The sequence below is a fragment of the Coturnix japonica genome, chromosome 1, assembly GCF_001577835.2.
Source record: "Coturnix japonica isolate 7356 chromosome 1, Coturnix japonica 2.1, whole genome shotgun sequence".
In the NCBI taxonomy this organism is placed as follows: domain Eukaryota; kingdom Metazoa; phylum Chordata; class Aves; order Galliformes; family Phasianidae; genus Coturnix; species Coturnix japonica.
The window spans coordinates 33,356,554-33,369,979 of record NC_029516.1 but is presented as its reverse complement, the minus strand read 5'-3'; the positions used below and the strand labels follow the sequence as shown (position 1 = coordinate 33,369,979).

The following is a 13,426-nucleotide window of genomic DNA, read 5'->3' as shown; positions in this document are numbered from 1 at the left end:
GTGCTAAGGTTCTGCTCCAGCTCAAGAATTTTGGGCATATATTTCCCTAAGTGAAGTTACTGCCATAGCTGCATACAACACTCCAGATCCTCAGGGTGCACGTATGCACTACAGCTGAGAGCAGAATTACATTTAAAACATTTGAAAAAGCAAACAAGTTCGTGAGAATTCAAACACAGTGGGCAAGCTGTAGCTTTCTTTTATTGTTATCATTCAGTTCAACTCTACTTGATTGATTTTATGGAACCAAAATACACCGAGAAGAAAGAAGGAATATATTTACATAGAAAATGGACAAAAGTTTGGGAAATTAAATGTATAGAACTTAAAATATTCCTTGAAGTTATCAATGAATTTATACTTATTTTTGAGAAATCACTATGCTGGACAATAAGTGGATAATCAGCATTCTGGAGGAATAAAATCAAACATATCTTTTGGAAAAAAAAAAATTTAAGTGTGCTCAAAATGCATTATATTTTTTCAGCTTTCTCCAGATCTCAATGTTTTACTAAAGATAAGACAGGTACATGTTTCAGAAACAAAATCAATTTGCATTAATAGTATATAGAAATACTACATTAGGACTTATCTTACTAGGACATTGGAAGATTAGAGTTGAACCTTTCTGCTGTGGACATTATCAAGTTCAACAGCACAACAGGGAGTACTTAAGAAATCCTTAAGTACAGGGATACAGAATACTGTATAAAGATACTGTATAAAGAAATACAGTAAAACAGTAATTTAATTTAACAGTAATTTAATACAGTAAAACAAAACAAAAAAAAACAAAAAAAAAAAAAACAAAAAAAAAAACCAAAAAAACTGCTTGCATTGGAAACTGTTTTAAAAGGGACATAAACTCATTTAAGAAGTTACATTTTCACTTATACATTCTTTCATCGTTGAAAATAATATCTAGGGAAATAATATCTAGGGAATAATATAAAAGTATACATTTCAGAGCTCTCTCCTCTCTCAAAATGTCTATGTTTATAGAGGTAGACAAGAAGATAACATATCTGTACCACTAGGGACTACATCAGAGGACAGAATTAGCCTAAAAACAGCAGACTTCTTCAAAGTCAGGTCTAAACTACCAATTACTTCCTCTGTGCCTGGTCAATAAGGTTACTCACCTTTTCACATGTTGCAGTCAGAGACAATTGTCTGTGTTTAATCTCCCTATCACATAACATTATATGGAGAGGGAAAGACACACTCTGTTCATCAGACACTAGATTGAATCAGTGCTGCATCTACAGGGCAGGTAACATCCAAAGCATGGCTCTGCTATGACAAAAAAGCAAAGCGACTTTCAGCACAGTGCCTTGCAGCCAAGAGTAAAAGGTGGGCTGCTCTTAGGCTAATGGTGGCCTTCTAAACATGGACTTTTTGAGGAAACTGAGTGTCAGTGTCATTTAAATAGTCCTCAGAGCTTGTTTTGGAACATTGCTGAGCATCTGACACAAAGAGGCCAATGCACTGTACTGCAGCACAGTATATGATGCCTTGCCATTTGCCCCCACAAGAACTTCCACACATGCTTTCATATTCCCAGAGGTGCTCTGCTATCTATGCCTGTCCCAAAAGACTCTTAACACTCTTAGCCCCTCTCTAGTCCTGCTAGAGATGATAAAGCAAGGAGTAGGTCTGTCCCTGGTCTTTCTTTGTCTCAGAGAGGGGAAATTAAAACAAAAAAATAGATGAAAGAAGCAAAAGATTAGCATACAGCCTACATGCCAAGTTTAGGTCTACGTAACTTACTGCTACCCTTTGAATACTTCCTATAAATTTACCAGTTGCAAACATGCATCTCTACAGCTCTACTTCAGCCAATTCTGTGACAGCAAGACTGGCTTGTGAGATGTATATTCAAGATAGTATTAGTGACAGGAGTCTGGCCAAAAATTTAAAGAAGCAGTGATCTATCTGTGTATCCCTGTTAGAAGGGTACAACTGTTTAACTACAGATACATATGGGTATACAGTGCAAATATTTAGTACAACTGATTCTTTTCCATGGTGTGTGATTAACAAATGCAGTAGATGACCACTGCAGCTCAACACTGAAAACAGAATGTCAAGCTTTTACAACATGAAATCTTGTGAACAAATTCACAGTGTTCTCACAAAACTACCTGTGAAAAAAATACACCGTGATCCAGTATTATCATCAAAGTGCTTTGGAAAGCAGGTTGGGAATGAGCTTCTTATCTGTGTCTGGGTGTTTTTTAGGTAGGAAAATTTGGCCAGATTATGCAGGTTGCAACATTAATCAAGACCTCATCTCTGTGTTTCATGAAGAAGACATCCGAGAGCACTGGCTCAGTACTCAGAAGGAAAATCTCAACCTACAAGAATCAGCTTCAGAAATGGGTTTCAGTGCTTAGATTTTCTGTGAAGTAAAATCACATCTGATTGCATTCAGTTCACGGAAAAAGAAGAAAGCTGCACACTGATTCTGTACAACCATAAATTACATCAGCTTTATTAGATGTAAATCAGCTCTGAGGTGCCAAAGTTAAGAATTTAAGAAAAAAACAAAAACCACAAAACATAAACTGGAAGAGACTGTTGCATTGCTGAGCACATATCAGTTTTTCCAACACTCTAGGTATTTTTAGGTATTTTGGAATATTCTGTAGTATTCTTCTAGCCAAGGAGTACATGGATCACAGTCCACTGTACACTGAAATGGAGACCTACTTCTAAACGTGTAGCACTGCTGAAGAAGCTACAAGACGAGAATGAAGATCAGTGCAAAAAGAAAAAGGTTGCTCATCTTCTCCCTGTGATGCCTTCTTCTCTACTACATTGCCAGACTGTTAAATAAGGGCTAATCACAAGTTTATATCATATATTCAGGCCAGACTGGCAGCAAGAACGGAGTGATAGGGCACACAACTATTCTTTACTGCAAAGAAGCTGAAACATCACAGAGCCATAATTTGTGTGACACTGTGCCTGAATCTCAAAAATCTGATGATCATTTCTGCTGAAATGTACCTCTATCCTGCTAATTCTTTTACACTCCTGCCCAAATATGTCTATAAATACATGAGTAAACACAAAAGATAGTCATATCAGGAATTTTTCTTACACAGACTTTGACATCACAGCACTTTTTTGATGCAGTCTTCCCAGGAATCTCTACAATCTCAAAGTTTGAAAAGTTTTTCTACTTTTATTTCATTTTCACTTTGACTGCCAACACACTGAATGTTTTAAGTTCAAAACAGGGATGATTCAATTGCCTCAATTCATAAAGAAAGCATTAACCAACACTTTGTTAATCTACATAACTCTAGTCATAATAAAACACAAAAAGCTGTATGAATTCCAGAAACAATCATCCAAACTCTGACTTTCCATTCCATGTGGAAAACGTCACATAGAAAAAGGGATTACAAGAAAAGAAAGATATTGGGAAAATGATATAACACCATAAGTCAAACAAAAAAAAAAAAAACAAAACAATCTTCTGGAGCTTGAAGGTGCTTTCCAGCATAAATAAAATACAGCAAAATGGTCACTTAGAAGGAAGAAAAAAAAAAGAAAAAAAAAAAAAAAAAGGAGGGAGCTTTAGGGAGAAAACAAAAGGAAAAAAAAAAAAACAACAAACTCATTCCTTGTTCATTTGAGAAAGTGGAAGGTGATTATTTACTTCCCAAGTGTTAAATTGAACTAGGTGCAAAATTGATCAGACTGGGAAATACCCTACAGCAATTATTGATGAAGTGCACTGAATGTGCTACACACCACACCACATTTATGCACTACACACACACACACACACACACACAAAGGAAAAGAACAAAAGTGCATTTAAAACATATTTAACTTCAAAACACACTCTACTGCTGAGTTAGTGATTGCATGAGTTGTTGCAGGAATGTGTATGAAGATAGATTATCTGCAAGCAAACATACCTGGCTAGATTGAATGCATCATCGATCAAGCCTGCTCGATCGCTGACAGAGATAACCTATGAGGAGCAACCAGAAAAATGGAACCATTTAGGGTGATAAAATAATGAAAGTTCACATATCAGAGCAAATTTTAGGGTTGAGAAGAAGAGCTTACCTCATGGTTCCTTGTCAGCTGATTAATCAGCAGCCTCCAATTCCTAATATCATAATTAACTCTGAAGTACCCAGTCTGGTTGATGTTACCCAGCAACCAACTTGCCTCTTCCAAAGCAGGAATTCTGTGGTGTTCTGGAAACAAAGAAGAATGGGAATGGGGCTTAGTGGTTTTTTTGGTTTTATTTTTAATCTTTAGAAATTCTAAAGATGTATTTGTTAAATTCTGTCCTTCTTTAAATGTCCGTAAGCTAGCAACATCTACTTACTAAGGTAGTAAGATAAAACTAACAAAATCACTGGGGCTAATATATTCATTTTTTATCTGAACTCACACGGAGACACCAATTGAGGCTCCTACAGAGATCCTCCACCCACAAAAATCTCCAAGGGCTCCTTTTTCTGGCTACTAATATTTACCAAAGACACGCCCCTTTAAATCTGGTATCCTGATGCTAGCCATGCTACAATAGATTTATTCAGTTCTAGTAATTCAATGGATTTACTACATAGAGAAGATTAAACCTGTGATTCTAAATAAATAAATAAATAAATAATCTTAACTGTTTGTGCATGTAGTCAATTAAGCTTTTGTTATTGGATTTTCCAGTTGTATGCTTTCTAGCTAACTAACCACTGAGAGGCTCTCTTCTAGAACTATACCAATTAACCTTGTATTTATTAACCCGTGCTTCCTCTTTCTCCTCTTTTTAAGTAATCACATCAGGACTGAATGTGTACATTCCAGTACTTTTACAAGCAAGAATGCAGCCAGTCCATCCCTATTTGCAGAACTCAGGATGCCAACAACAAAAATACCCTGAACTCACATCACACACTTCCTTCACTACAGGAAGAGTCATAATGAAGCATCAGACATCTATGTCTCCTGAATAATCTCTCAATTCACTAAATTATTCTGGTATATCTGATTGTGAAACAACTATAAGAATTCAGCAACACCTTCTTCTGTTATAATAAACCAGCATGCACACTCTTGACAAAAGGAAAGGTCTTCTCATGAATTAAAAAAACAAAAACAAAAACAAAAAAAAAAAAACAAACAACACAATTTAAAAAAGCCAGATTTGTTTCAAATATTCTGAAATACAATTCCAAAAGGAAACTGTTTTCTATGCTTCGATTCTTTGAAAGTAACAAATGGAAAAAGACAAGCTTACAATACGGTCTTAACAATTCAAATATAATATCTCATACCTAGACTTACTAAAGAAATGGATTTGTTTACAGCCTTTCTTGGAAAAGAAGTAATTTCTGAGGAAATAATAGATGATTAAAACCACAGATAAGTTACAATTCTCTCTTGACTAAATAACAATCTCAAAAAGAAATAGCTATGGTATAAAGGTGCAAAAAATACAGAAAGCAACGAGATCCAATTCTAAAACCACCAAATTATGTGTTTATCTTTAAATTCACAGAGCTGTCTTATGCACATGAATTCAGATTAAAGGCTGAAGGATTAAAAATTGAAGTCCTCTTCTCATCTAGGTAGTTCTAACATCGTTAAAATCTCTTCAAAATACCCTGCTCAGAAATATTATGCCTAGAAAACTCAGTTGTTGCCTACTCAGTTTAATTTTTTTAATGATCTTTTTAGGGTTTGTCTAACTGATTTGCACTAGCTCAGTATAATTATGCAAATGATTGAGAAAGAAACCCAAACATTATTATTTAGATAAAATATTTACTTTATCCACTTAGCTACTTCAGATAAAGTACCAACATACTCTTTATGTGCTGAAATAAGACTAGCTGAAAAAAAAAACAAAAACAAAAACAGAACTAAGTCATAGAATGGCTCAGGTTGGAAGGGACGTTAAATCTCATCTACTTTCAACCCCTATACCACATCCCACTAGCCCAGGTTGCTTACAGCCCCATCCATCCTGGTATATGTTGGCAACCTATAACTCTGTATGATCACCAGCATTGAAAAGAGCAAGCCCAGTGTTACGTGGAGAGACATAGCTAGCTAAGACTAGAAGGTACAGGGTAACTAAACTGTAGGAGGATCTGTATGAGCTCATTACTGGGGTATGCCAAGCTCTAGCTTTCTAGGATTAATAGGGCATCTAAATCCAAACTGCACACATATGGCTCTCCAGCTCAGAATTTACAACCTGTGGCCCTGCAGACTCCTGGTTTCCAGCATACCCAGTGTATAAACACTAGCCTGTTACTGCCTCAGTCTGATCTGGAAGATGATTTTAACATCAAATGCCCTCTCTTCCACAGAGGTTTGTTAAATAGTGGGCTGCAGCTCAGTTCTAAAAAAACTATCTAAGACTGTTCAACTGAGGTTGTTCTTCTACTTAAATAGGTTGAGTACTGGACCTGAAATCAGAATCACCAGCTGTTCATGTCCAGCCTCCTCACAAAAGACTAAAATCCTGGTTCCTGGTTTGATTGTATAAGATTCAATTATTTTATACAAAGAAAAACATGCGTAGACAGTCTGTAAAAAATAGTAACAATTTACACCATAGTGCTAGAAGCACTTCCTTATAAAGGATTTGGTTCAAATACCTGCTATAAAACAGGGTGAGGAAAAAGAATTTGAATCTCGATCTACCCCCATCCTATTTATTATACCCAGAATGGGGCTGTGAATAGATTCTATCCCAGTTAAATCTCAGCTATGTCCTCAATCAAACTACTGGATTTCTTGAAAACAACAGCAAAGATACCCACTTCTTTATCTTGGCGAGGCTGCTGACGGAAAGGATTTCCCTGGGTCTTCAGGGGTGTATAGTCTTGTGGAGTCAAGAGGCAATTGCTCTTACATGGCAGAAATTTGTCCTGTGCTAATGTTGCACTGCTTTCTGTCCGTGTTTTTCTACTGCTAACTAGCCTTTAAATGCCACCATAGCTGGAAAGCGCTACTTGTAACTGGATAATTCCAGAACCTCCCTGACACCTAAAAACCTATCAAGTCAGCTATGAGTGCACAATACTCCATTCTGGGTAAAAAGAAAACCAAAAAACAATAAATAGAATTTTTCAAGATCAGATGAAATACAAAAAACATGTATTTTTTTCTCATTTCAGTATGTGCATTGTTTTGCACACTGCAGTGAGGAAATCACTTTTGCTTTAATACAATACTGAACGATACTTGCCAGTCAAACATGAAAACGTCAAAAAAACCTATCTTGTAAATAACAGCTGTGGAACTCCTTCAACACATACAGCTTTAATGGTGAATGGTATCATTTCAAAGCTTGATGGCATTATTGTTGTTTTGGCCAGTGTAAATCCAACCATTACCACTTGCTATTATTTTTTGATAAGACCACTCAGTGTTGACCTCCTCCTGAAATACGGGACAGAAATCATTCATGCCTTTCAAGTTCATGTAAGCAGGTGGTTATTTAAAGGGACTATAGGATACATGTGCTTCACATAGTTCTATGTAATTTACTGGAATTTGATGTTTAAATCTGTCAATCCTCATGCCTTCTTATATATATATATATAAACAAAAATAAAAAATCTTTCTTTTGGTGATTACAGCACAGAGAAGTTCTATACACCTGGGCAATTTCTCCATTTATCACAAACACATTTATTAGTTTCCCATTTGAAGTATCACAGTTAGGGAAAAGGCAGTCATTCAGCGTTAAACCCTGTATTAAAGCATTCATGACTTCCTAAACAGTGACAAAGATTTCATTTGGAAAGGAAGCTATCTTTGATAGATTTAGTTCACCTTTTAAAGTTCAATCTTAAATACATATTCAGTATTTCTGTTTAAAGGGATTTGTTTTTAATCCTCTTCTATCAAAAAGTGTTTTCTCATGGCCATGTTTTGCATGGATACCTCAGAAAACAGCACTGCTCTGAAAATTACAGTTTTGCCTCATATATGCACGAGAAATTTAGACAGAAATAGTTAATTTTTACAACATTTATTTTTTTAAAGTTAGAAAAAAAAATCTGTTAGGGTCTGATTCTTATTTTCTCTGCTATGGAAGTGTGAGACAATCCTCCAGCTGGTGTTAACTACAAGTGGCTTGAAGTTCGAGTTCTCACAGCTCTCCAGCAACTTCCACTCCATTAAAACCAGCAGGCTTGATGGAAGCCTGCTCCTCCAAACAGCAACATGAGGCAGATCTGGGTGAAGGGCACCCTTCTGCAAGAAACTACTCCTGTGCTGACAAGAGCGTGGGCTAAACACTACCACTTCAACTGTTTAGACTCACAGTTGTTATTTTCTTTTAACTTTTCATTTTATACAACTCTTAGCACACTGGGAAATTGGCTTGTGCTGGTAGAATCACTATTGATGGAGCTGACTCCATTTTATTGTAAAAATAGCTACAGAAGAATAACACAATTTCATGCCAAGAACAGCAAGTGAAATTTTTCTGAGAAAATGTTCCATAAGGAATTTCATCACAATAACATTTTTGCGTGTGTGTAAAGATACTGATATTAACTAAAATCTGCAAAACTTTCTGTAGAATTCATACAGAGATTCATAGACAATTCAACTTTTCATACTCAGAAAAGGCAAACCAGAACAAAATGTACTTTCCATTTCACTTGCTATGTCACCTTAGTTCCATGTTGAAAAAAAATTTTTAGTATAGTGAACTTATAGTAAATGGATCATATCAGCAAATACAATCATGTTTCATAGTCTTACTTCAGACTACCCTAATAACATTCCTACGTACTGAAGCAGCTAACACCTAAGGTGATGTTACACAAGTGTGAGCAGCAGATTCCTGTTAGGATCTCCACTGTGATAACAGGAGTAAAAGTTGGGATAAAGGGGTTATTTTTTTTCCTCATCCTCATGTCAAAATTGTGTCAGGATTGTAGGTAAGTTGATACTTGCTGATTGGAAGGCAATTGTCTTGCTGAACACTCTTCCCTCCATCTCCTGGCAATCCCGCGCAGACAATCAGAGTAGTCTGAATGACTTATTTTACCAGAAGCAGAGAAGTCCATCAGAGAACTGCCTCTCTGGGACGTTACAAATGAGTAAAAGTACAGGATGTGAGAATGGAAACTTCAGTAAGTTCAGCAGCATCTCCCGAGTCTTGTTTCCTTGCTGGAACCGAACTGCCAGAGTACTCATGCTCAGTAAACAACAAGTAGGACTTAGTCCACGGCCTTACTTTCCTAATTGAAATGAATACTAGCTAAGCCTCCTCATTTCAGACACCTTCACTTGGATATGCAGAAATGTAATGGGTGGAACTGTTCTTTCACACTTAGTACTCTTTCCACAGAATGGCCTGAGTCTTCCCTCAAGCCCTGCAATACAGTTGTCTTGTGGAGAAAAGATCAAGGCTGATTCTTGACTTTTTACCTACTGCACTCATTACAGAGAACAGAAAAGAGGGAATGTACTGAGAGGAAACAGAAACAGGCCCAGAATCTATGACAGAGCAGAAGTTTGTAACAGTAATAATTTCCACTTTGAACTTCAGTGTTAAGGGACCCTTTTATTTCACTTACAATACTGGATCTTGAAGAAAGTCTGATAAATTTGATCTGAGTGTCTGCTTTCAATTACGCTCACTTGAAGAGCACTGTGATTGATTCCAATCTTCCAAATGCTCTCTGGAATGCTTTGTTCCACCTAGGACTTGCATGGCTTTTCTTTGGCTGCTCTTTGGAACAACACAAAAACATGCATCCTTGACACAATACAAATTCTACAGGATTATTCTGACCCAGACAAATCAGTCCTGAAAACTACCCTTTCCAGCCTCACAGTCCCTTCCAGATCCTCACAACACAAACATACAAGCTGCAGAAATCTCCAGGAGTGCAACAAAAGAATCTATAGCTGCCTCAATATGTAGCAGCATACACAGTGAATCAGGTACTGAGCACATGTAGATACATACATACTTACTTATCTTCTTAATGCTGAGAAATCCTCCAAGCGAACCAGACAACAACAAATATAAGCAAGAGAACTACATCCTTGCTATACTCATCAGTTTACAGTCTCATTTTAATGAGATGTAGCAAGTAAGTGAGAAAATAACAATGAAGAACGTGGATAATGGCAACAAATCACAATGATAGTGATCTGTTACACTGGAAACTGATGACTTAGACAAGCTCCTCTTTAATTTCTATTATAGTGGCCACATCAAAATGATTGATCACACTGGCCATCACTAATTGTTGATTCCTTGAAGGCACTCCAAGGGGATTAAGTAGATCTTAAAGAGCGTGTGGAGGTTTTACGATCTTGTTCCTTCACAGCTTTCCACAAGCAAAAGGCAACTGTACAGATAACAGTGATATATTGAACTTTCAAGGCAGGAGTAAAGGGAAGGAAGCATCAAGGAGGCATCAGGAGTACAATCTAATGAGATGACTTGAGAAGATCAACCCTCTCTGATGTCAATGGGAATCTCTCTATTAACTTCAAGAGAGTTCAGTTAAGTCCTAAAGGACAAGAATGAAGAAGGTCATTGAGGCAGACTGCGAAAGCTCGAAGAGGTTTTCAAGCACTCCTAAGGTGTTCACATAAAGAAATACAGCCAATGCAATATACTTCTGCAAAGCAGCATCTTAGTATACTTTAACTAGAGTATATTTCCCATTTAAGAAAAGTACCTTGGTCCCAGGCACATTTCTAGACCATTACATCAAACATGCTACATTCTAATGGGCTGCTAATGGTCAGGGCAAAGGAGAACATACTTTATACTACTAGAAAGTCGGTTTATTCAGATTTTTACTAATCTTACACCATTTATCTCTGCTTCTGCTTGTTGCTAGGCATTGTGTGACTACTACCTTTTGGTGACTTATAAAAGAGAAAAAGGAAAAACACAGACACACACACAGGTTTGACTCATTCCTCTCTCCAGTCTAAAATCTGTTGGAGGAAAGACTTTATGGCTCTTTAATTTTACAGGAAGGGGTAACTTCACACTTTATAATTCATGTGTCATGGGGACAAACAGCTATTTCTTTTCTCACTCATATTAATTTTACCTAATTTCCACATTTGTTTCCTCATCCACTCCAACTCCAGTTCAAAACTGTCAGCTGATGTACCGTGAACTGGTAAGGAAATAAATATTTCATGAATTTTTTACAGTGGGGTTCCTTTTTTTAGATGTCAAAAAACCACTGGTATCCAGCCCTATCTGTTCTCAGGAAAGTAGCTATTATGATCACGTAAGAATTGAGAAGGGAGAGAATAAGCGGTAAGTGGAATAATGCAATTTCCAGGTCCAGCATCTGGTTATTTAAAAATAATACAAAATATTTTGGCAGATCAATAAGGAAATTTTGTAGCTACAGTCAATATTTCTTAGATCTGGTTCAGAGCATAGATTGCAGTTACAGAATGACAGAATTGTAAATGTTTTGCATTTATTGTGTCATACTCATCAGATACTTTGCTACAAGAATATTGCATTTAACTTTCACAGATCAATAAGCTGAATTGCATTTATCTATAATTTAATATGCATTGCTAAATACAAAATATTTAGCACCCATGTTTAGTACACATTACTATGTAAAAACTTTTCACTATACTTTCTAATAACTGTGATAATATAGATCTTGCTTGCTGCTTATCCTTCATTCCTCCTCCCTCCCTTCCCAATACTTCCTTATTAATTCATTTCAGGTAGCTAAAATTGGGTGCAGAGCAACTAAACAATTATCTAGGATCAATTCCAAAGAAACAGCTGAGGAAAACACAAGTATGCTTTATGAGATTCCACTGGGAGGAAAGTTTAGTTTTACCTGATTTGTTAGACACCCATATAATTGCCTCTGATGAGATGTGGCTCGTATTTCCTACTGCAATTGTTAATGGAATCTGCCACAAGTAGCTGCAAGACAAAGGAGGGGGAATCTAAGAACAAAAATACTGAACTGATTCTTCTCACAGCAATCAGGGATCATGTCAAAGAAATCAAAACACAATTTCAGTAGCAGTGTAAAGATGTGGAATCTAACAAGTTATTTTGATTCTGAAATGCATTTGCTAATAGCAGTAAAACAATGAAAAAGTCATTATTTTTTTTAAAGGTATTTTACATTTTTCACACACTATCATTATATGAGGACTTTTTTTTTTGGCAAGGCTTTCCTAATTCAACAAAGGAATTAACAGAAGAGAAAATAATGATATCCTACAGAATGAATAAACATTGTTACATTTGCTTAGAAAGAGAGAACTTCCAGATAAAACATCCTTGGATTTACAGGGACTTCAAAGTTTAAAAATAACATACATATTTAGCAACTACTTAAATAGGTATGATGGGCTTTCATAGCTTCTGGTTTATAAAAAAAAGTGAGCACAATCAATTCTCTGCTTCTGTGCACTGTTTGTTATCACTGATGTGTTTGCAACCTGGACAAAACATGCTAAATGTGGATTTGGAGATAAGCTGGTACAATCACAACCACAACTTCCATCCAGGGTATCAAATTTTTTCTCATTTGGAATAAATGTTATAATTTACCTAAGTTTTTTGTAATGTGTTTATCTCAACAAACAGAAATTGACTGTATGAAGCCAATCTTTTAAGGCAGATGGAAAAGAGGAACCCTTGCGTGTCTTCATCATTATCTCTATTCCCAAACTACTGTGAAAGAACGAACACCTCCCTTACAGGGCTGCTTTGTCATTTGGTGTACTGAAAGAAGACACACAGTAATGGTTTTCATGATCCAGGGAGTACATCCGCATTAGCAAGGCAGCACAGCAAGAAAATTGCTCCAACTTAGATATCACTGCAGATTACTGCTTAGATACCAAATAAGTGTATCATTTTAGACTGACAGTTAAAATGGTGCAAAGACAAATACGGGCAAGTTCTTGATGTCTACATCAGCTTCCTTCTTGCCATTACTGCAGATAGCCCACAGTACCTAAAAAATTAGGTTTGTTCACATCTGCTCAACTGAACTGTTAAGCACTACCCAACTGTGCCATAACTGGAGCCATAGTGTGCTGGTCTGCAAAGACTGTGCCTGAAAGCACACCTGTTGTTCAGTACTGTAAATCACATGGCTCACGTACCATGCAACACTGAACTCCTTCCATGCAGATTCAAACAGTAGACTTCTACAATTGCTATACTCTCCCAGATTTCATCAATAACATTGCTTCTGTCATTTCAAAGGGCATATCCAGCATGAATATCCATAACCCTGAACATTTTATGTGCACACTGTGAGAGCCTTGTTCTGGGAGGTTTGGCTGTCAGATCCTGGGTCAACGTCATGTCCATCCTGGCATCATCTCCATGGACCTGCCCAGTGACCTGGACTTGAGGCTGAGTCTGGCTGCCACTGCCTGTCTTGCTGCC

At 36.7% G+C, this 13,426-nt stretch overlaps 1 protein-coding gene across 1 annotated transcript in view; it reads right to left on the bottom strand.

The window, feature by feature from the left end:
• The window catches only part of TRHDE (thyrotropin releasing hormone degrading enzyme), a 208,118-nt gene that overhangs the window by 42,757 nt on the left and 151,935 nt on the right, over positions 1-13,426 (bottom strand). The window contains exons 10-12 of the mRNA XM_015855777.2: positions 11,850-11,938; positions 4,090-4,223; positions 3,936-3,991 (exon numbers count right to left, since the gene is read on the bottom strand). Of these exons, the coding sequence (XP_015711263.1) occupies positions 3,936-3,991; positions 4,090-4,223; positions 11,850-11,938 (279 nt within the window). The remainder of the gene's footprint in view (positions 1-3,935; positions 3,992-4,089; positions 4,224-11,849; positions 11,939-13,426) is intronic.